We start from the raw sequence: 20181 nt of genomic DNA on the forward strand, positions 1-20181 counted from the left end.
GGAGGCCAGTGGGTGGGCGTTTGGGGGTCTCTGTCTCACACTCAGGGCGGCCCCCTACATGACCTTGCTTTGAGCCCCGCCCCCTGCTCCATCCTGCGGGCGCTTCCCACCTTGGCTCTGACCCCTGCCCTCCCTGCCCTCCCCCACCCCACCCCCATGACTCATGTGGATGACCGTTCCCCGTCCGGCCCAGGTTAATGGAAGTGGCCTTTCCCCTCTGAGAGTCTGGGGGTCCTGGGACGCTGCCTCTCCCAGGCCCCTGGGACACTCCCCTGGGGTTGCGCTCTTCCCCTGAGCAGGACCCCTGGGCGGGAGGGCGGCAGGTCTGGGGTGGAGGAGGGACCGGGCCCAGGGCCTCGGCTGCGGGGAGCTCCCTGCGCGGCCAGGTCAGCTGTCCTGGACCCCCGTCTGCCCGGCGCTGAGTGCCGCTCTCGCCCCCAGCGTTGGGCTGCTGCTGGCCATCCACCTGTGCCTCTTCACCATGTTTGGGATGCTGCTCTTCCCCGGCGAGAAGGTACCGTGCTCTGCTCTCTGCCCTGTCCCCAGCCGGGCAGGCTCCCTGCAGGGTGATGGACGGCGCCGCCCCTGGTTAATCTGCCAGGTGGTTCTCGGGCCAGCAGAGACGGGGACCAGGTTAGGCTACCCGCCCGCCTCGTCACCAGGAGGTCCGTAGTGGCCCGCCTGGACTCCAGGCATCTTTCGTCAAGCGGCCGCATCTCCAGGGTGTCTGCCCCGGCCTCCTGGGCTCTGGCTACTCGGCTCTGCCTGGCTGCCTCTTTCTCCCCTTCCCAAGGCCCCTCTCTCCTGGGCCGGTTGCTGACCCGCCTTCTCCGTACCTTACTTAGATGGAGGCCCCTCAGTCTGGCCATCAGGATGGCCCCTCCCACCGCCCCTGCCCGCCTCTCCAGAGGGCACCTCCCACCTCTTCCTCTCCTCCCCGCCTCTCACTGCTGCCCGGCCCCCGGCAGCTTGTTGCTGTGTGGAGGTGTCACCCATGGGGCCTGCCTTGCATCTGTTGTCCCGTGTTCTTCCCTCGTGTCCCGGCCGGGGTCACCGTCCTCCTCGGGGCGGGGCTGTCGTGCGCCTCTGTCCTGGGATCGTGCCCGGTGCTTGGCCAGGGCTGGTCTGCAGTGAGTTCGTGGCAACGCTTGGGGGTTGTGGCTGTGCTGCCCGTGAGGGAAGACGAAGACCATCCCTCAGACCCCCGGGGAGGAGTTCCGCTTCGCGCATGTGTGTGTGTGTGTGTCTCTGTATATCTCTGTGGGTGCTGTGTGTGTGTGCGTGTCTGGGTGTCGGGGGCACCTAGCCTGTGAGGTGTGGGACTGGCTAACAGACTCTCAGGCCCCGCGTGTCTGTCCAGCGACCCTGCTGTTCGCGGAGCCCAGGACAGGGCGGGTGGGTGCGCTGGGTGCGGGGGGCTGGGGTGGGCCTCTGGCCTGGGAACGCTGAGGGTTCCAGGGTGTCTGCTGGAGGGCTGGCCCTTGGGCGGCAGCTGGCAAAGTGGCTTTGCAAGGCTCCCTAAGTGATCAGGTGGTTCTGTGTGTCTGGGCGCCATGCCTTCCACCCACACTGGGTGTAAGTCACACGGCACGGCGTGTGGAGAGTCTGGCTGAGAGCGGGCTGGCTGGCCCCCCCGTGGGCCCTCTCTGTGTTTAGGCTGTGATGCTCTCTGCCAGGCTGGCCAAGAGCTGTTCACCTGCTGCAGTGGCTGGTGACCGTGTGGGTGTGTGGCATTCCCGGACGCTGGCCCTCGGGCCCAGAGGTCCTGAGTTAGGTCCTGTCCGGCCTCAAGCTCGGAGCCCGCTGGGAGGTGATGGGGAGGTGCGGGTCTGGGGCTGCTGAGCCTCGCTGGGTGGTCCTGGCTTGCTGGGTCCCGGGCCTGGGCTTCAGTGGCCTAGGGCCCGGGCCTCACCTCAGCGCTGCCACGTCTGCTTCCGCAGGACGACAGGCGGGACAGGGAGCGGCTGACCTACTTCCGCAACCTGCCCGAGGCTCTGACCTCCCTCCTGGTGTTGCTCACCACGGCCAACAACCCTGATGGTGCGTGTCCAGGAGGGTGGGGCCGGGCTAGGGGCCCTGTTGGGCGGGGCGGGGGGGGTGGGGGCAGGGGGGCGGAGTCAGCGCTGAGCCTGAGAGCCCAGCTCAGGGGGTGGGAGCCCCTAAAGCCTTTTTGTCGAGAGCTGGGAAATCAAAGTGTGATGTTGGAGCCCTCCCTTCTACCTTCCTTTCCTTCTTGATTTTCTTTTTCTCTTTTTCTAGTTTCCCTTCTCTCCTACTTTTTCCCTTTTTCTTCCCTTTTCTTCCCAATTTTCTTTCTCTGTTCCGTTCTCCTCTTCCCCTTGTTGTCTGCGTCCTGAGAAGCTAGAGATGGACGGTGTTCTTTGTGTGGTGATGGATCAAGCTGTGCTCAGCGGGGGCCTTGGTGGTCTCCTCTTTGAGGCCCAGCTGTGGGGTGAGGCTTGGCCGCACCGCGTGTGAGAGGCCCTGGGGTCTCCGGTGGCTGTGACACTCACTGTGTCAGGGTTGCTGATGGGGCCTCTGTTCGCTCGGGCCGGGGATGTGGCCAGGGTGGGGTGGTCACGGTCCTCTGGGGCTCAGCTGTGGCCTGGCCGCCCTGGCTGAGGCCTTTCATCTTGGGCTCGGATGGTCACTGACCATAGAGACCCTCCCAGGAGGGTAGCCACTGGCTCTCATACCTGGGGAGATCTGCGCTTGGGACCCTGAGCACCGTCCCCACGTGTCCTGTGAGTCCTCGAGTCACCCAAGGGAGAGCTGAACTTTCAGTCTGGGAGGTGTGGTCATGGGGAAGCCTAGAGGATGAGTGTCCTTGAACGGTAGTGAGTTCCCTGTCCCCGTGGGTGTGCAAGCAGAGGCATGAGGAGCAGAGTTGGACGAGAAGACCTCCCAGCTCTCCTAACACAGGGCCCTCCTTTCTGTTGAGAAGGCAGTGGTGTGAGACAGTGAAGGGAATCAGACTGGACACTGGATCTGTGGGTCTGTTTTATTTCCTTTAATTTCTTTCAGTGATGATTCCTGCCTATTCCAAGAACCGGCTCTACGCCATCTTCTTCATAGCCTTCACCCTGATAGGTGAGTCTGGGCAGGTCTGCAGGGCCACGTGGGGCAGACAAGATCCCGAAAACTCGGGGCTGGGTGTGCTCCCCAGACCCCGCAACTTCACCTCAGTGGACCCCCTAACCCTGAGACCGCACCTCGGCGTGGCCTCCCCGTCCATGGTTTCCATTCTGTGACCACTGATGAGTTGTCCTCCGTGCCCCTGCTGGGCAGGCCAGGTGGCGCCCCCATCCGCAGACGAGGCCCCCAGGCCCCAGGCCCTGTCTCTGCCCATCTGGGCCCTTCTCGCTGCTCACCTTCTTGCTATGCCCATGTCGCCCCTCTGGGCCCCCAACGCTGGTGCTCCTTCCAGACTCTGCCCCTGCCTGTGTGGTCCCCACGGACAGGGGTCCCCACTGACCATGGCCTTTTCCTCTCCAAGGGAGCTTGTTTTTGATGAACCTGCTGACGGCCATCATCTACAATCAGTTCCGGGGCTACCTGATGGTGAGCTGAGCTGCCCACCCTGGCCGGCTGTGAGGGGAGCTGTCCCTGGAGGCCTGGCGGGAAGCTGAACAGTGGCGGGGCTGGGGGGACAGGGTCCGCAGTGGCCTCAGCACTGCCCCAGCTCCCTCTTGTGGGTGAGGGGGACTGGGCCCATCCTCCCTTCCTGCCCCCCCAGGCAGTGCTGTCCCCAACGCCACCCTGGGGTCCCTCCCCTGCCCCGCCTCCTCTAGAGGGAGCTGCAGTCTTCTTGCAGTGACCCCAAACCCACCTTGCAGGGGGGCCAGGGACCCCAAATCTGCCGAGAAGAAACGCATACCTTAGTGAATTACACAGCGAGTGGCTATCGGCAGGACCAGCCCTTGTTGTCGGGGACTGTCCCCCTGATGCCCACGGGGCAAGGAGCTGCTCCCCAGGCTGCCGGCGGGCGGGGGCTGCCCGGGGACAAGGGGCTGGGTGGCTGGGGAGAGGGCTGAGCTGAGCCCCTCAGAGCCATACTCTTTGCAGAAGTCTCTGCAGACCTCACTGTTGCGGAGGCGCCTGGGGATCCGGGCTGCCTACAAGGTCCTCTCGTCCATGACGGCAGAGGGAGAAGCCCACCCCGAGGGGTGAGTGTGGGGCTGCAGCCCTCTTCCCCTGGGGCTGCTCTGGGAGGGGGTGTTCACGGGGGCGATGTTTCCTGAGCACCTGCTCTGTGCCGAGCTCCCTGCTGGCAGCAGGTTGCAAGGCTCCTTTGGGATCAGGAAGACGTCCCTGGGCTCCAGGGTTTCTTTCCATGGTCCTTGCGTCTGAGTTAACTCGTGTGTCCTCGTGACCCGCTGGAGATCCCTGGCTGGTGAGGGGCCGTGTGCTCTGACCTGTCCCCCTCCAGGGCACCCTTCCCACACCCTGGTACTGTGACTCCTGTGTTGGGACCAGAAGGGCCTGGGACACACATCGACTCTGCCGCCTGGCTTGGAGGCCGTGTCACTGAGGAAGCTTCAGTACCCCCTGCTCATTAGCCACGGGGCCTGTCGGATTGCACCCCTTTCCCAGCTTCAGCTGCTACTCTCTAAGGTGGAAGATGAGGTCTCGGGGTTTTGGAGACAGGAGGACCATGAGGCGCTCCTTCTTGGAGGCCCTGTCATCGCCTGGGGCTGCTCAGGCCAGAGGTTGGGGCGCCCGAGGGTGCTGAGCTGGCTGGGCTCACAGTGGGGCGTTTTCCCCACAGAGTCGGGGTGAAGCCCCAGGACTTCCTGCAGGTGCTTCAGAAAGTCCAGCTGGACAGTGACCACAAACAGGCCATCACGGAGGTACCGGTCCCCCCGCCCCCCGCCTTCCCCTGCCAGTGCCTCTGGGCTCCGGGCGTCAAGTGGGTGTCATTTCGGATCAGCCGGGCTGGCCCAGTCTGGGTGGAGCCAGGGGCAGCTCCCTCCTCCTTCCCTCAGCCCAGCTGCTCGGTTGACCTGTGCTTTCCTGCTTTGCAGAAGCTGCATTCCCGCAGTGGGGACCTGCTGTCAGCTGACGAGTTTCAGAAGCTCTTCGATGAGTTTGACAAAAGGGTGATTAAAGAGGTAACGGGCCAGACTGGAGTCACCTGCCCAGTGCCAGGGCCACCCAGGGTTAGGGGGAGGTCCTCGGTGTCTGTTGGCATTGATCATCTGGGTCACGCTTAGTGACCATTGCCAGGACTTGCCTTCCCAAGGATTCTGGTCCTTAGGATGGTACGTGGGAACAGAGATGGTGTGGCTCTTGGGGAGATTTTGTTGACCTCATGAAATTCACAGACCACAGGGACTATTGTCCTGACCCAGAGGAACTTTCCAAACAGTTTTCTTCGTCTCCGTGATAGACTTTTATCCTCTTCCCATGTGTCCTAACCTGGGAGGTTCCTGAGTTTGTCTAAAACCTTTGTTTGTTGTCCTTGGCACTGAGTTTTAAAGTTACCAAATGGGCCTCAGCATCCAGCTCAGTGTTGTGTCCACAAGACCCTGGACCACCTGTATTTTATGTAGCAGGTTTCTGGGAGGCGGGGGCGTGGAGTGGGGTGGGTGAGGGGGGTGGCAGAGGTGCTGACAGACAGCCGAGCTGTTCACAGGCAGACCGTGGGGGGCAGCGGAGGGGGCTGCCACTGCAGCCACGTGGCCTTGAGAGGGCCAAGCTGGACTCGAACGGGGATTGGAGTGAAGAGGTGGAATCGGACATCTCCTGCTGATCGGACTCCTCGCAGCTCTGTGTCACCGTTGAGTCAGTCAGCTCAGCTTCTGTAACAAATACCACAGCCTGGAGGTGCTTAAGTAACAGGGCTTATTATCTCCCAGTCCCGGAGGCTGGAAGTCTGAGATCCCCATGTGGGCAGGGCTGGGTCCTCCTGAGGCCTCTCTCCTTGGCGTGCAGATGGCTGTCTTCTCCCTGTGTCCTCACAGGGTCGTCCCTCTGTGTGTGTCTGTGTCCTGGTCTCATCCTCTTATAAGCACCCCAGTCACGTTGGACTAGGGCCCCACCCCAGTGACCTCATTTCCCCCTAATTTCCTCTTAGGAGACCCTGACTCCAAATACAGTCACATCTGAGGTTCTGGGGGTCAGGATGTCAAAATACAATTGTGGGGGATATATCTTAGCCCACAACAAATGTCAGCTTCTCCAGGTCTTGTGGTCAGCCTCTGTGGCCTCAGGCCCCGGTCAGAGGTAGTTTTCCTAGGAACGTGTTTTCCTGAGGTCTCTCCAGGTCACCTGGAGGCAGGCCCTGCTGGGCCTGGAGCTCTGGGTGGTATGTACGTGGCATGTCTGTTGTCAGCAGCATCCTCATTGTGGCACCCTCGGGGCATGGGAGTTGGTTGTAGGGACACACAGGCGGACACTTTGTATGTTAGTGCACATCGCACCTGTCTTGGGAAGAGGCCAGGCAACAGTGTCTGCTTCCAGGTGACTTGAAGGAAGTAGTAAGTATGTGCCACCAGATGCAGATTTTGCAGAAACTGTGACAGTGGCCCTCAAACGTTAGAAAATCAGGAAGCACCTTTCTAGATGATGGTCCTCATCCTGGGGCAGGAGGTTTTCTGGGCCCAGGACGCAGCTCTTGGCAGCTGTCATGTGATCCAGCCCTTTTCTGGGTTCAGGCTGACCTGGGCAGGAAGACGTCTGGGAAGGCGGACTCCTTTCTCAAGGTTCGCTCAGTGGGGTCCACTGGGCCAGCCAGGCTCTCCCTGGGCACTTGCCTGCTGGCCTGTAGGATGCTGCTGGGTCCGGGTTTTCCAAAGCCAACTCTCCCTTCCTCTTCTGGCATCAGGATCTGATGATATCGAAAAGGAGGTGCTGTGGTTGTGACTGGTGGAGCAGGGCACATGCTGGGCACGGACTCAGGGATGGTCTAACACGCAGGCCACGCCCCTGCCCTAACCACACCCCTGCTCTGGCCACGCCTTTCCTAGTGTGGTCCATGGGATGTTCTCTCTTCCCACAGCTCCATGGGTCTAAAGTCCAGAATTGTGATTTGAGGTGGGAGTTTGGGTGCTTAGAGGTTTGGGGACCTGTGGTGTTCTTGCCTTGGTTTTATGACAGCCTCTTACCCCGAAATGCTGATTGCAAGGGGGCAGGCGGGTGCTTCACGGATTGTTCGCAGGTGGGGGCTTGTCCCAGGTGCCCTGGCAGCCTGTGAATTTGGAATCGCTGCTGAAGAGAGGCGTTCTCCAGGCAGGCTGATACCAGGAAAACATGAGCCTTCCACGAGAGCCCTCCCGTGTGTGGTCAACCCCTGTCCATCAGCCTAGCCTCCAGTACTGGTCAGTTCTTGCTAACTGGTTGTAGAGAAGGCACTGTGCCAGCTTCTGAAAGTCTGTTTTTCTTTTAATAAGAAGCTTTTTGGGTTAAAAGCATGGCAGTCCTTCATTATAGGTAGTAGAGAAAAATAGAAAAACCCACCCAGCTGTGCCCCTTCCCAGAGACAACCACCGAAATCATCTCAAGGTTTGTTATTTCCTGATAACAAGGTAATCTATGAGTCCATACTTCTTGTAACCGTTTAAACATCATGGATAATGCTGAAATCTCTCTTGGCCAATATATCAGTCTGGGTCCAAGCAGGAGACAGAAACCACACAGTGGGTTTAGCAGGGGAAGTTTAACATTAAGAAGTGTCAACTGTGATAAAAAAGTAACCGTAAGATACGAGGAAGTTCTGTGGTACCTGAGGGGTGAGGGAGATGCCTGAGGAAGAGCAGAGCTGGGAGGGGGCGTCTTCCCCAAGGCCAGGGTTCACACTCCCTTGGAGAACTTGTGGTCCAGCTCTCAGGGTGACAGAGACGTTTGCCGGTTTGCCCGGCCTGGAGCTGGTCTGCAGTCACTGGGCAAGCAGGAAGCCACCCTCTGGGGTGCAGCAGGGATGGGTGCGGGTGCAGAGGGAATTGGTACCTAATTCTCTCTGCACCCGCACCGTCCTAGTGTGGGCAGGTGCCTCTGGGCACCAGTTCCCACTTGGAGGACTGTGGGAAGATAGGGAACGTTCTTACCGGGTCAGGCTGTGGCTGTTTGGCACCGAGGGACTATGTATCTGAGTGTGAGGCTGGGTCAGAGCTCCTTGGGTGTCCTCATCCCACTTGAGATGTGGCTATCGTGACAGAGAAGCTGAGTGTTTAATTTGATCGGATTTAAATTTAAATCAAGTGGCCACATGCAGTGAGCGGCCCCTGCGTGGGACAGCGCAGGCGCGGTCCATCTCATGCTGCGGTGACCGCCCTGCGCCTCTGTCCTGGCTCTGGGGGGTGCCGAGCATGGGAGTGCTGGGTCTGACGGGTGTCTTCATGTTAGTATTTGTTGCCTAATTGCCTTCCTTTGAGTTCCACTCCAGCCTGGTCACGGTGTGTGAGGTCCCTTCGTTCTGTGCTGAGTTTTCGTAGTTATTCGCTTGTAATTTATACATGTATTTTCACATGGCGCTTTGCATGCATTTAAGACGACTGTGTGATAGTCCGTCACGGGTTACTTACAGCATCAATGGCCGTCTGGGTTATTTCCACCTCTCTTGGTGTTAGAAAGACTGTGATGAACATCTTTGCGCATAAAACCGTTACTGTGTTTGAGACGATTTCCTTAGGCTGGAGAGCCTGGGATAGGATGTAAGGTAGGAAGAGGTCAAATCCCAGGATAAGGGGGTACAGGCATCGTTGGGCCCCTGTGGCCATGGCCACCTCCGGCATGTTTCTGAGCCAGTGTGTCCCCCCAGCCCCCGCCGCGGCCCGAGTACCGGTCTCCGTTTCTGCAGAACGCCCAGTTCCTCTTCGGCCACCACTACTTTGACTACCTGGGCAACCTCATGGCCCTTGGAAACCTCGTGACCATCTGTGTGAGTGAAGATTTGCCCTGGCGTCTCCCGCCCCCTAGATCTCTCACTTGCCCTTCCTCCTGGCTTCGGGGCTGAGTTGCCATCCACTCTGGCTCCATAGGTGTTCCTGGTGTTGGATGCAGATGTGCTGCCCGAGGACCGTGATGACTTCGTGCTGGGGGTGAGCTTTCCAGCCGTGCGGGGTGATGGGGAGTTAGGGGGGTAGAGGGCACAGCCTCCCCACCTGGGGCCCCAGGTCCCTGGGAGGTTGGGCTGTTCTAGTGCATCACAGGGATGGCCCACGGGTCGGGGTGCTGGCCATGGGAGGGCAGCCGGGAGCCCATGCAGAGCCCCGGGTGAACCGGCATGCGGGCCGGACGGCGGAGGGAGGGTTGTGTAGAGAGAATTCCTTTCCTAACATTCTGAGGTCTTGTCAAACTCCTTAGGAACTTAAAAACAATTTTTCCGTTTTGGATTTTAAGCAAAAAGCTGTACCTGCGCCCCCCGCCCCCCATATTACTTAATGCCAGACCTTCACAAAGCATGTATTTTAAAGTTTATTTTAATGAAAAATATTATGAATGATATTAAGTTGATGAAAACCATTGAATGTTCTCTAATTATATAAGAAAAGCTTGATTTGTCCAATTAAAAAATGACACATTAGGTCAGGTATATTAAACATAGAGTTAAACTTACAGCATCAAAATGGAAGAAATGGCTTCTTGACCTGCTATTTGAAATCACTCTATTTTACACTTAAAATCAAATTTTCTACTTTCCTAATTTTTTTTTTTCCTGGATTCGACAGGAATTGTTCAGTCTCCTCTGTGTGGATCACATATCGCAGAGGTGGCTGGATTTTATTCCTGACAAATGTCAAGTTGGCTACAGTTGACCTGTATTTCATCCTTTTTAACAATAGTTTTTTTAAGCACTCGAGTCAGCTTGATTGCTTATGAGAGACTTCTGGTCAGATCAATGCCACGTAGGGTTCTTGAGGTGACTTTGCAGAATTCCATCATTTTATGCCCCTCGATAACTGCTCATAATGCAGGGTCAGAGATGTTTATTCTTCTGCCTTTAACGGTGATCTCTGTGTAGGTGTGAATGAGACAGCATTGGCTAAGAATATAGAATTTAGACTGGACACCGGGCAAGGTGACTGCAGTGCTCAGCTGACCCCATGCCCCCCCTCACCCCACCCCGACGTAGCCCCCTTTAAGGGAAGAGCTACTTGATACTTTACTTACTGGCTTCAAAAAAGACAGTGACCCCATAGCCTGAGACCAGCTTTGATGATGAGGCCTCCTAAACACATCCCCCCAGCGACTGGGAGGATGCTGCTGAGAGCCAGGAGTTTCCGTTAGGGAGGGACCCTGCCCAGTGTCCCTAGGAGATTGGACCAGAGGGGCCAGGTTGGAGGCGGAGACCCCCGAGGAGGCCAGGGGACAGAGGCCTGGGGGTGGGGCTCCGGCTGTGGCCATGGGGAGGGAGCCATGGGGCAGAACAGGACGGGGCAGGTGTGGGTGACCCAGGCCCTGCCAGCATAGAAATGATGTGGGGTTGGGAGACACCGGGCCTGGGGGGTTGAGGGCCCGTCGGATGGTGGGGGGGAGTCTGGGTCGGGGGATGCAGACGTGCGAATTGTTGTTGAAGCTGTGCACGGGGTGCAGGTCACCCGAGGAGAGGGTATGGAGCAAGAAGGGGGCTCTGAAGATGCCCGTGTCTGGGGGTGCGGGGGCATCGGGAAGAGCAGCCCAGAGGGGCCGGGGAGCAGCAGAGAAGTGGGAGGAGAGGGTCACGTGGCTCGGGGGGGCGGGGCTGTCTGCTCCCCGGCCAGCCCCCGTGCTGGGTTTCGCCGTGTGCAGCAGGGGAACAGGGCGGCATCCAAGGGGCCCTGTGGCGTCCAAGCCGCGTGGGTCCCTCCTGGGCCCCATTGCGGTGGGGGGCGGGGCGCAGGGGTCAGGGGCGGTTGGGGAGCCAGGCGGCACCGGGACTGAACCCCGGGTCCCGCTTCTCCCTTTTCAGATTCTCAACTGCGTCTTCATCCTGTACTACCTGCTGGAGATGCTGCTCAAGGTGTTCGCTCTGGGCCTGCAGGGGTACCTCGTCTCCTCCAGCAACGTGTTCGACGGGCTACTCACCGTCGTCCTGCTGGTAAAGTCTGAGACGGGTCGAGGCGCGCTCTCGGGCGGGCGGTGAGCGCTCGGCGTCTGGCCGGGCCCGGGGGCCGCGGGCACTGGGGCTCCCGCCTCCGGTGACACAGGGCCCGGCTTCCCCCGGCTGAGCTGCTTGGCGGGCGGCTACAGGAGGCTGGTTTCTGCTGCATCTGCGCATCGTGGGTGGAGGTGTGCAGCGGTGGCAGGCTGCCTCTCCTGACCCCTGAGGGAGGCCTGGAGGGAACCCGCAGTCCCCGCTGGCCAGTGGGGCCTCGACGTGGGTGCGGGAGGGGCAGGGGTTCTCAGGCACCGCGGGTCTCGGGACACCCTTGCCCAGGGCCTGGGGGAGTGAGGGGCCACGCCTGGTGTGCGTGTCACGGCAGCGATATTGGCGTGACATGTATTCGTATTTGATGGATTCGAGCCGTGGGCCCCTGGGAGCAGGAGGGAGACAGCTGACCGAGTAGCTTCTCCCTTGCCCGGGACTCGGCCGGCCCTTCCCGAGCCCCGCCCTTCGTGTGTGCAGCCCGACCGACGCCTGAGGCCAGGTGTCTTTCTCAGCTGCAGGATGTCCCCACGTGGCACCCACTGTGGGGATAGGACCCCCCTGGTCCTGTTCTCCCCGGAACCCCCTTTGGGGACAGCGTGTTAGAGCTGCCAGTGAGCCTTGAGCGAGCTTCTTTTCTTTTGTGATTAAAGGTTTTGGAGATCTCAACTCTGGCTGTGTACCGCTTCCCACACCCGGGCTGGTATGTGACTGTGGAGGGCCCAGGGAGGCCTGGCTAGCGCCCTGGGGAAGGGTGTGCACCCGGCTTCCGGCCGCTGGCCCGGGCAGTTCTAGAGCCAAACGCCCGACTGTCATGGGGCGCGGCCGCGGCTCCTGCCCTGCTGAGGCCTATGGGGACAGGCCCCTTCTCATCGCTCTTGGGGACTCTGCTGGTGCTTTGTAGCCGCCTTCAGAAGGGTAGCGTTCCCAGAGCCGGGACGGGAAGCTGTGGAGGTGCTGCCTGCAGTGCTGGCTCAGCGCCCCCTGACCCCCACCCCAGGATGGGACACGGGCCCCAGGTGTGCTGGGGGCCAGAAGCAGGGAGGTCCTGGGGGCACTGGAATCGGGCTGGGGCCCTCCTCTGGTTGGAGGCCCTGTGACCCGGGGTCGTCACCTCCCACTCTGGGTGTCAGTTCACCTCCCTGTAGATGGCAGGGATGGCCCGGGGCTTGCTGAACTTACGCTGCCACCAGTTCTAGCCGCGCAGAGCGATGGACCTCTGGCCAGGGGTCCCAGGGCACCTCGCAGTGTGGCTTGTGGCAGCCTTGGGGTCTCGCTGCCCAGAGTACAGCCGCCAGCAAGCATGCGTGCCGACCTCGGGCCCTCGGGCAACCCTGGTGTCTTGGTCCCTCTCCTGGGCTGCTTCCGTCTCAGTGGAGCAGCTGGGAGTTGCCCGAGACGGGGATGGGGCCCCGGGAAGGGTCTGTGTCGGGAAGACGGGGGCCGTGTGGTCCTCAGCGGGGACCTGCGCCCTGGGAGCTGTGGGGCTGCTGCCCCGCCCGGCACCTTGGGGCCGGCTCACCTTGTTTCTCAAGTGCGCTAAAACCTGCGTTGGGGAGGCGGGTGGGCTGGTGTTGGGGGGTAACATCTTGGGTGAGAATGGGTTTAAATTTAAATAGAAATGAGAGGCCAGTAAGGCCATGAGGGACGCCAAGGGGACAGGGTCAGGGCTCGGGATGGCTCAGAGGTTAGGGGACGGGGTCACAGGATAGGGGATGGGTCGGGGCCCCATCTCTCCCAGCTCTGCTGGGACCTGAGCTGGGTGTCTGGAACCTCAGTGTTCTCCCGTGTAGGACGGGGGTCGGGTAGCCCTGCAGCACTGCACGGGGCTGTGCCCTGGAAGGTGTTGCCGTGACCGCCCTGGGGCTGCAGACGTGGGCGGCTCAGGCTCTGCCCTCTTGTCACGATGGAGCTTTTCTGGTTGGTGTTGGCTACGGGGCGCGTTCCCGGCACTTCTGTGGCTCTCTCTGAGTCTCTGCGTCTCTGTCTCTGGACCATGTGTCTCCCGTGTGCTCCTCGCTGGCCTCCCGGCCTCCCCCAACCCGTCTCCATGTGTCTCCGCAGGAAGCCAGAGATGCTGGGCCTGCTGTCGCTGTGGGACATGACCCGGCTCGTGAACACGCTCATAGCCTTCCGCTTCCTGCGCATCATTCCCAGCGTGGAGGTACCGCCCCCGCCTGCACATGCTGTGGCCTTGCTCTGGAAGTGGGTGTGCCTGGTGGGCAGGGACCGGGGCCGGGCACTGTCCACCCTGCCCACCTGCCCCCACCACCTGGGGCCCTTCGGGCTGCGGCCCCGCCCTGCACTGTGGCTGGGCCATGCTGGCGGCGGTTGGAAGTATGAGTGTCCAGCCCTGCTTTGTGGGTGAGGACAGCGAGGGGGTGCAGGCGAGACCCATGTGAGGCCCGTCGGCCAGTTGCAGGGGTGGCCTCGTGCTCCTTGGGGTCCCTGACCTTTGCGAGGAACTGGTGTGCTCCCAGGCATCCTGCGTTTCTGAAAGGCCTTCGGCACGGGCTGCTGGTGGCTGCTGGTGCTCATTTCCAGGACCCCCAGAGCAGGAGTGGGGCGGGTTGTGACAGTCTCTGGGCCTCGGTTTCTCTTAATGTTCCCACCGGAGTAACACCCACCTTGAGGGGAGGGGAGGCGGGAGTCGGGTGCTCAGACCCAGCTCCCGCCTGGCACGGAGGCTCCCGTCTGCTTTCCTGAGCAGTTTTCAGGAGAAAAGAAACGGAGGACATCTGACCCCTTTCTGAGTGTCCAGGTCCTTCCCCTGTGCACGTCTGTCCTTCCTACCAAGCTGCGCTCCTGGCCTGTCAGGGGAGTGACCTGTCACCCAGGGGTATTTCCCATCTGAAGGTGGCTCGGGGGTCCTGGGTGCAGAGGGGGGCTGCTGCCCTGAGGCCTTCATACACACACACACACACACACACCTGTGCGATTATACACACGCATACACATAGTGTACGCAGGCATGTGATCACACACACAGAGACCCACAAGCACACACAATTATACACACGCACACGTAATCACACATCCACACAATCACATGCATCCTCTCACACATACACATGACTATACACGTGCATATACTGACACGTGTATATGTGTAACCACACAATTGTACACACGTGCATGTAATCACACATAATCATACACTAGAGCACACATAATATATGCTTATACAAGCACAACTGTATATACATAAATAATCACACGTGTGCACTCATACACACATGCATGATCACCTGTACACACCTGTACACACATGCACACACACATGCACATACGTGCACATAGATCACATGTGCGCACATGTACAGCATGGTCCCCGCCTGCTACCATCCAGCGCTGTGTTCTCCTAACTTACCAGGTCGGGGAACCAGGCTGCTTGGAAAGCCCTTCTTCGGGGCTCAGGGTGGCCTGTAGCCGGGGTTCCTGATGGGGTCTCTGAGGCCCCATCTCAAACCCTATCACCCGGGGCTGACTGGCCGTCTCCAGGTCGGCATTTCTTAGGAGCCTCCAGACCAGGGAGGAGCTGACCCAGCCTTAGTGGGTTGGTGGGCAGTGTGGGCCGAGGCCCTGCACACCATGGCTTCACCAAGGGTCTTGGACTTAGACCCACCCGAGGCTGGGTGGGTGGAGGTATCTGCAGGGAAGGGGGTATATGCATCTGCATGGATGGGTGTATACAAGTGTGAGTATGTTTGGGTGGGCATGGAGGTATGAGCATGTGTGTGTACAGGTATGGGTATACAGGTGTGTATGGGGCCTGTGGGTGTGTACAGGTGCGTGTACAGGTGAGGTGTGTATGGGTGTGTGTACAGGTGAGGCGTGTATGGGTAGCTGTGGGGTGTGTGTACAGGTATGGGTATACAGGTGTGTATGGGGGCCTGTGGGTGTGTACAGGTGCGTGTACAGGTGAGGTGTGTATGGGTGTGTGTACGGGTGAGGCGTGTATGGGTAGCTGTGGGGTGTGTGTACAGGTATGTGTATACAGGTGTGTATGGGGGCCTGTGGGTGTGTGTACAGGTATGTGTACAGGTGAGGCGTGTATGGGTGGCTGTGGGTGTTTGTACAGGTGTGTGTGTGAGGCCTTGGGTGTGTGTGTACAGGTGTGTATGGGGGCTGTGGGTGTGTACAGGTGTATGTACAGGTGAGGTGTGTCTGGATGCCTGAGGGGTTTGTGTACAGGTGTGTGGGTTGGGAAGTCACCAGTCTCCTCCTGCCTTTCCAGGTCAGCGTTGGGTGGTGGGCGGGTTGGTGTCACCTCAGTGGGACCAGGAGAAACCGGGTCTGTGCTTTCTCCCTGTCTCAGCTGATGGCTGTGGTGGCCAGTACCATCCTGGACCTGATCAAAAACATGCGGGCTTTCGGCGGGATACTGGCGGTGAGTCTGGCCGCCTGCGCTGGCCCCTCGGGGCAGTGGAGCTGGACTGTTGGATGGGGAGCCGGAGCTCAACAGGAAGCTCTGGTGGCCTTCGGAAGGAGGGTCCCTGTGTTCGGGGATCGAGTGACCAGGGCCCAGGAAGCTCAGGGCGGGGCAGGAAGCCAGAGAGAGGAGCTCAGGGCTGGTCCGCCTGGAGGCGCCGCCTCGCCACACGCCTTCCTGTGCCAGAGATCCTCTTGGTCACTTCCGAATCCCTCCTGTGTCCTGGGCCAGGGGCCACACTGAGAAGCTGTAAGATGTAAGAGGCACCAGGGGCCCCTCAGGGCCCACAGAGCCCCCAGTGGGGTTTGGTCAACCGTCCTTGCTCAGAAGGATTTTGGGAACTCACAGTCACTTTTGCTGACAGAGCCGTGATGTCCCCCCAACCCCGGGGTCAGCCCTTCCCCCGCCGCCACTGTTGACTCTACCCTGTGGCCCAGGCGGGGCTGCCCTGTGAGCAGGGGCCCTGGGTGCTGCTCCAGGCACGAGGCCTGGAGGGCAGGAGGGAAGGTGACAAAGCCCTGCTGCTTCTTGTTTTGGACAATGAGGGGGCTCCTGTGGTGCTCTGGGCTGTCATGGGATGCTAGAGGTGGCACCTTGCTTCGGGCACTGCCCCGCATACCCCTATCTGCACAGTGGAGGAAACTGAGGCTCAGAGGGGGGCTGGGTTAGCCTGGGGTGTGCGCCTCTTCCCTGCACCCCTCCCCCCCCCCCCGGGCATGCTGGGGACAGGTCTGGGGCAGCCAGCAGCCCCTTCTCTGACTGTGGCACAAGGCTGCCCAGTGGTGCCCTCAGATGTCTCCTGATGGACGTGGGGAGAGTGGTGGGACTCCTCCGGAGGGACCCGGCCAGCCCCCGGCCACCCTTCCATGGCACGCCGTCCCCTGGCCCTCGCTGCCCTGTTCTCAGTGGCACCCTCTTCCTGTCATACCAGTCCTGGAGGAGGGGTGGACAGCCTCCGTTCTTACGCCTGGGCCCCCGGTTTATCTTGGGGCTCCCCACAGTGGCTCCTCCCCGCTTCCCTCTGGCGCAGGTGCCTGGGAACCCCAGTGTTCCCGGGGAGGCCGGCAGTGCCCGCAGTTGGGAATCCCTGCTGGCATGCTGCCCTCGCAGGCCTCAGCCTGGCTTTGCGGGGGTCCCTCTGGGTGGTGCTGACAGGCCCCGCCTACCTCCCTAGGTGGTCTACTACGTCTTTGCTGTCATCGGCATCATCCTGTTCCGAGGTGTCATCGTGGCTCCTGGAAACAGCAGGTGAGGGGGGCTCCGAGGTGCAGAGAGCGCCTCGCCTCTGGGGGCGCTGGAGCCGCGGGTGACGGGCCGGGCGGGGGGTGGAGGGGTAAGGCGCAGCTCTCCAGGAGAGATCCAGGAGGCCCCTTTCTTCCTTGGCCTCTCCACCCGCCTGCCCCTCACTGAAGCCCTCCCTCCAGCCTGTACTGAGGGTGTTTCCCGTGCCGGCTCAGAGCCCCCAGCCGTGCCCCTTTCTGGGCCTGCAGGCCAGGCCGCGTGCCGGCGGCAGGGGGTGCGTCCAGGGCCAGGCCTGAACTGTAGGGCCGAGGGCCCCCCCGGGCCGGCCGCTGGCCGTGTGTGTCCACAGTGCTGGCCTCCTCGCCGCCCTCAGCACCTCCGAGGTCGGGGGCCGTCTCCCCTTTTCCCCGCTTCCTCAGGGGCCCAGCTGGGTCCACGCCGAGCAGGGGCCATGGCGGTGCCAGGGCGCCTGGCTGTGTGTCCTGCCCCCGCCTCCCACCGACCCGGCTTGTGCCCCCCCAGCCTGGCCCCTGACAACGGCTCTGCGCCCTGCGGGAGCTTCGAGCAGCTGGAGTACTGGACCAACAACTTTGACGACTTTGCCGTGAGTCCTGCGCCCCCCGCCCCTCGGGACCCCCGCCTCCACCTCCCGCGGCCTCCTGGACCCTGCGTCTGCTGCCCCACAGGCCGCCCTGGTCACTCTGTGGGACGTGATGGTCGTGAACAACTGGCAGGTGTTCCTGGACGCCTTCCGGCGCTACGCGGGCCCGTGAGTGACCCGCCCTGGCGGCCCCGGCCGCGGCTCTGCGCGGGGTGCGCGTCTGGGTCTGCGCCTCCCGGGGATGGCGGGGCACGTGCAGGAGCAGGTGGCTTCTGGGGGCCGTGACAGCGGGGCTCGTGGGGTGACGGGGCTCAGCCTGCAGCTTGCAGAGCTCAGACCGGCTCCCGCTCTTGCCGGCCGTGCCGCCTGGCCGCTGGCCGAGCGCCCCTGAAGGCCAGGCTGGGCCAGCTCGAGGGGGGGAACGGCGATGTCGCAGGCGGGGCAGCAGGGTCGGGGGAGCAGCCGCGCTCGGTTCACGGGCGGCCCCGGTGGCCTCCTTGTTCTCCGCAGGTGGTCCAAGATCTATTTTGTGCTGTGGTGGCTGGTGTCGTCTGTCATCTGGGTCAACCTGTTCCTGGCTCTGATTCTGGAGGTATCGGCGACCCTGCCTGGGCTCTTCTCAGTTGGAGTTGCTAACTGGCTGATGGGGGCCCACCCGGAGCTTGGTCCGAAGAGGCCGTGCTGGGTTCGGGCAGCCCTGGTGGGTTCAGGCTCAGTCCTCCCTTGGGGCTGCTCGCCCTGGCTGCTGGGGGCCTCTTGGAATGCTCCTGACCTTTGACCTGTGGGAGGGGGGCTGGAGGAGGGCTCTCAGGCATCTGCTCCCGTAGGAGCTGGTGGCCTTGGATCCTGGTGTCCGGGGTGGGCTTCTCAGCCAGGCCGACACTGGGGTTGAGGTGGGGGGACAAGGCTGGTTCCACGCAGGGCCCACGCCTACTGGCCACCCGTCCCTCCCTCCCTCTTGCCAGAACTTCCTTCACAAGTGGGACCGCCGCAGTCACCTGCAGTCCCTCACAGGGGACCTAGAGGCCACCTCTGAGGTGACCGTGGAGCTCCTGTTCAGGTGCGTGGAGGGTGGAGGGGCAGTGGGTGGGCGGTTGGTCCCCCCGAGCCCGGGGTCTGCCTCTCTCCTGCTGTCCGGTGAGCATCTTTAGGGAAGCACCCTCAGGTTCCGTTGGCCTCCAGGTGATTCTGTTGGTGGGTGTAGATCGGTGGCCCGAGTAAGCGTCGCCCGTCTCTTCTCCGCGGTAACCTGGAGATTGTCCCTCTGCTGGTGCAGAGGTGACAGCCATCCCCGAGTCAGCCCCGCCTGTCGAACTGCCGTCTCCGAGCGTTTGCTGGGTTGTTACGGCCACGTGGAGAGGTGTCCTCCCAGGCTGTGGGGGACACCACGTAAGCATCCCAGAGGTGGACCGGAGTCCCCGGGGGTGGTTCCGAGGGGCCCCTCGTCCCGAGCACTGACGGGCCTTCTGCATCAGCTCTGCTCACCTGCTCGTCTGGGGGTGCCCAGGCTCCCCACCCATGCTGTCCCCCGTCCCGCAGGGATGTCCTGGAGGAGCCCACGGAGGAAGAGCTGACAGAGAAGCTGAGCCACCACCCGCACCTGCAGCTGTGCAGGTGACGTCCAGACGCCTTCCTGGCTGGGGCGGCGGCAGGTGATGCGGCCTTGGGATGGGCGCCGGCTGGGGGAGGAGGCGGCCGCGGCCCACCGGACAGGCTTCTCCCTTGGGCAGAGCCACCGTGCGCGCCGACGCTGGGACACACGCAGGCCCTGGTTGGGAGCCGAGCTGGACCACCTCCGCGGCCCCTCGGGCGCTGTCCACGCCACTTTCTTTTTTTTTTTTTGGGTACGCGGGTCTCTCACTGTTGTGGCCTCTCCCATCGCGGAGCACAGGCTCCGGACGCGCAGGCTCAGCGGCCATGGCTCACGGGCCCAGCCGCTCTGCGGCATGTGGGATCTTCCCGGACCGGGGCACGAACCCGCGTCCCCTGCATCGGCAGGCGGACTCTCAACCGCTGCGCCACCAGGGAAGCCCCACGCCACTTTCTTTTATAAGCTGCTTCCCTGAGACTTATTTTTCTAAATGTGGAAAGAGGGTGACTCCACAGAGACCTTTGAGACGGTGTGAAAGGGAGATGCAGCAGCCCTCCCCCTGTGCCCTGTGATTTCCGTGGTGCCTTCACTGCTGGTGGCCTTCAGGGACCAGAGGCCCACGTGAGGCCCGCACAGGCCAACCAGCAGCTTTCCAGGGCATCAAGCTTGGGATCCCGGTTTTACATGATAAGAATCTGGACTGTGTTTTATTATTTTATGTCTCGTGTGAGTGTGATTGGGTGCGTGTCTTTATGGGTGAGGACGCCAGTCATCTTCATCAGTAAGTCTTGCAAAGAAGGAGGTGGTCCTTATTCCGACACGACTGTGCTTCTCTGGAACGGGGCCACCAGGTCTCAGCCTGTCAGAAGCCAGTGCTGTGGTTGGACCAGCCTTTGTGGTTTGTACTGTGTTAGCAAGATGCCTTTCAGCAACCACCATCAGGAAACTTTGAAAAAATAAAGGTTTATTACTTACAAGACCTGGAAATTACATAGTACACCTGGGGCCACACAGTGAGGTCTCGGGTAGAGAGAGAGAGAGTGTGGGCCTGGGGTTATGCTTTTGTTGGGATCGAGGGTTTCAGGGGCTCACTCTTTATTGGTGAATTGAAAACATAAGAGCAGGAATTTAAAGCCAAGGAAGAAAAAAAAAGTGGTCCAAATGGTCAGTTATCAAAAATCAACCAAGATTTCTAAAATAAAGGAGCCTCAGAGGAGGAAGGTGGCCTGGCTCTTTATCTCATCGAGCGG

General features: G+C 61.0%; 1 protein-coding gene across 6 annotated transcripts in view; it reads left to right on the forward strand.

Annotated features, from left to right (window-relative positions):
- Nucleotides 1-19918, forward strand: part of TPCN2 (two pore segment channel 2) — a 31999-nt gene extending 12081 nt beyond the window's left edge. Inside the window, exons 7-25 of one of the 6 annotated variants that reach the window (XM_081239835.1) lie at nucleotides 442-514; nucleotides 1941-2040; nucleotides 3025-3090; nucleotides 3497-3561; nucleotides 4066-4166; nucleotides 4769-4850; nucleotides 5025-5111; nucleotides 8759-8878; nucleotides 8979-9038; nucleotides 10889-11017; nucleotides 11719-11768; nucleotides 13130-13229; nucleotides 15384-15455; nucleotides 16672-16745; nucleotides 17262-17343; nucleotides 17426-17508; nucleotides 17851-17932; nucleotides 18306-18400; nucleotides 18880-19918. In XM_081239835.1, coding sequence (XP_081095961.1) covers nucleotides 442-514; nucleotides 1941-2040; nucleotides 3025-3090; nucleotides 3497-3561; nucleotides 4066-4166; nucleotides 4769-4850; nucleotides 5025-5111; nucleotides 8759-8878; nucleotides 8979-9038; nucleotides 10889-11017; nucleotides 11719-11768; nucleotides 13130-13229; nucleotides 15384-15455; nucleotides 16672-16745; nucleotides 17262-17343; nucleotides 17426-17508; nucleotides 17851-17932; nucleotides 18306-18400; nucleotides 18880-18958 — 1600 coding nt within the window. In that variant the 3' untranslated portion in view covers nucleotides 18959-19918. The other 5 variants (XM_081239833.1, XM_081239837.1, XM_081239838.1 and 2 more) reach the window with 5 other exon arrangements.
- The last annotated feature ends 263 nt before the right edge of the window (nucleotides 19919-20181 follow it).

This window comes from Mesoplodon bidens (genome assembly GCF_964165515.1).
Source record: "Mesoplodon bidens genome assembly, chromosome: 7".
Lineage (NCBI taxonomy): Eukaryota > Metazoa > Chordata > Mammalia > Artiodactyla > Ziphiidae > Mesoplodon > Mesoplodon bidens.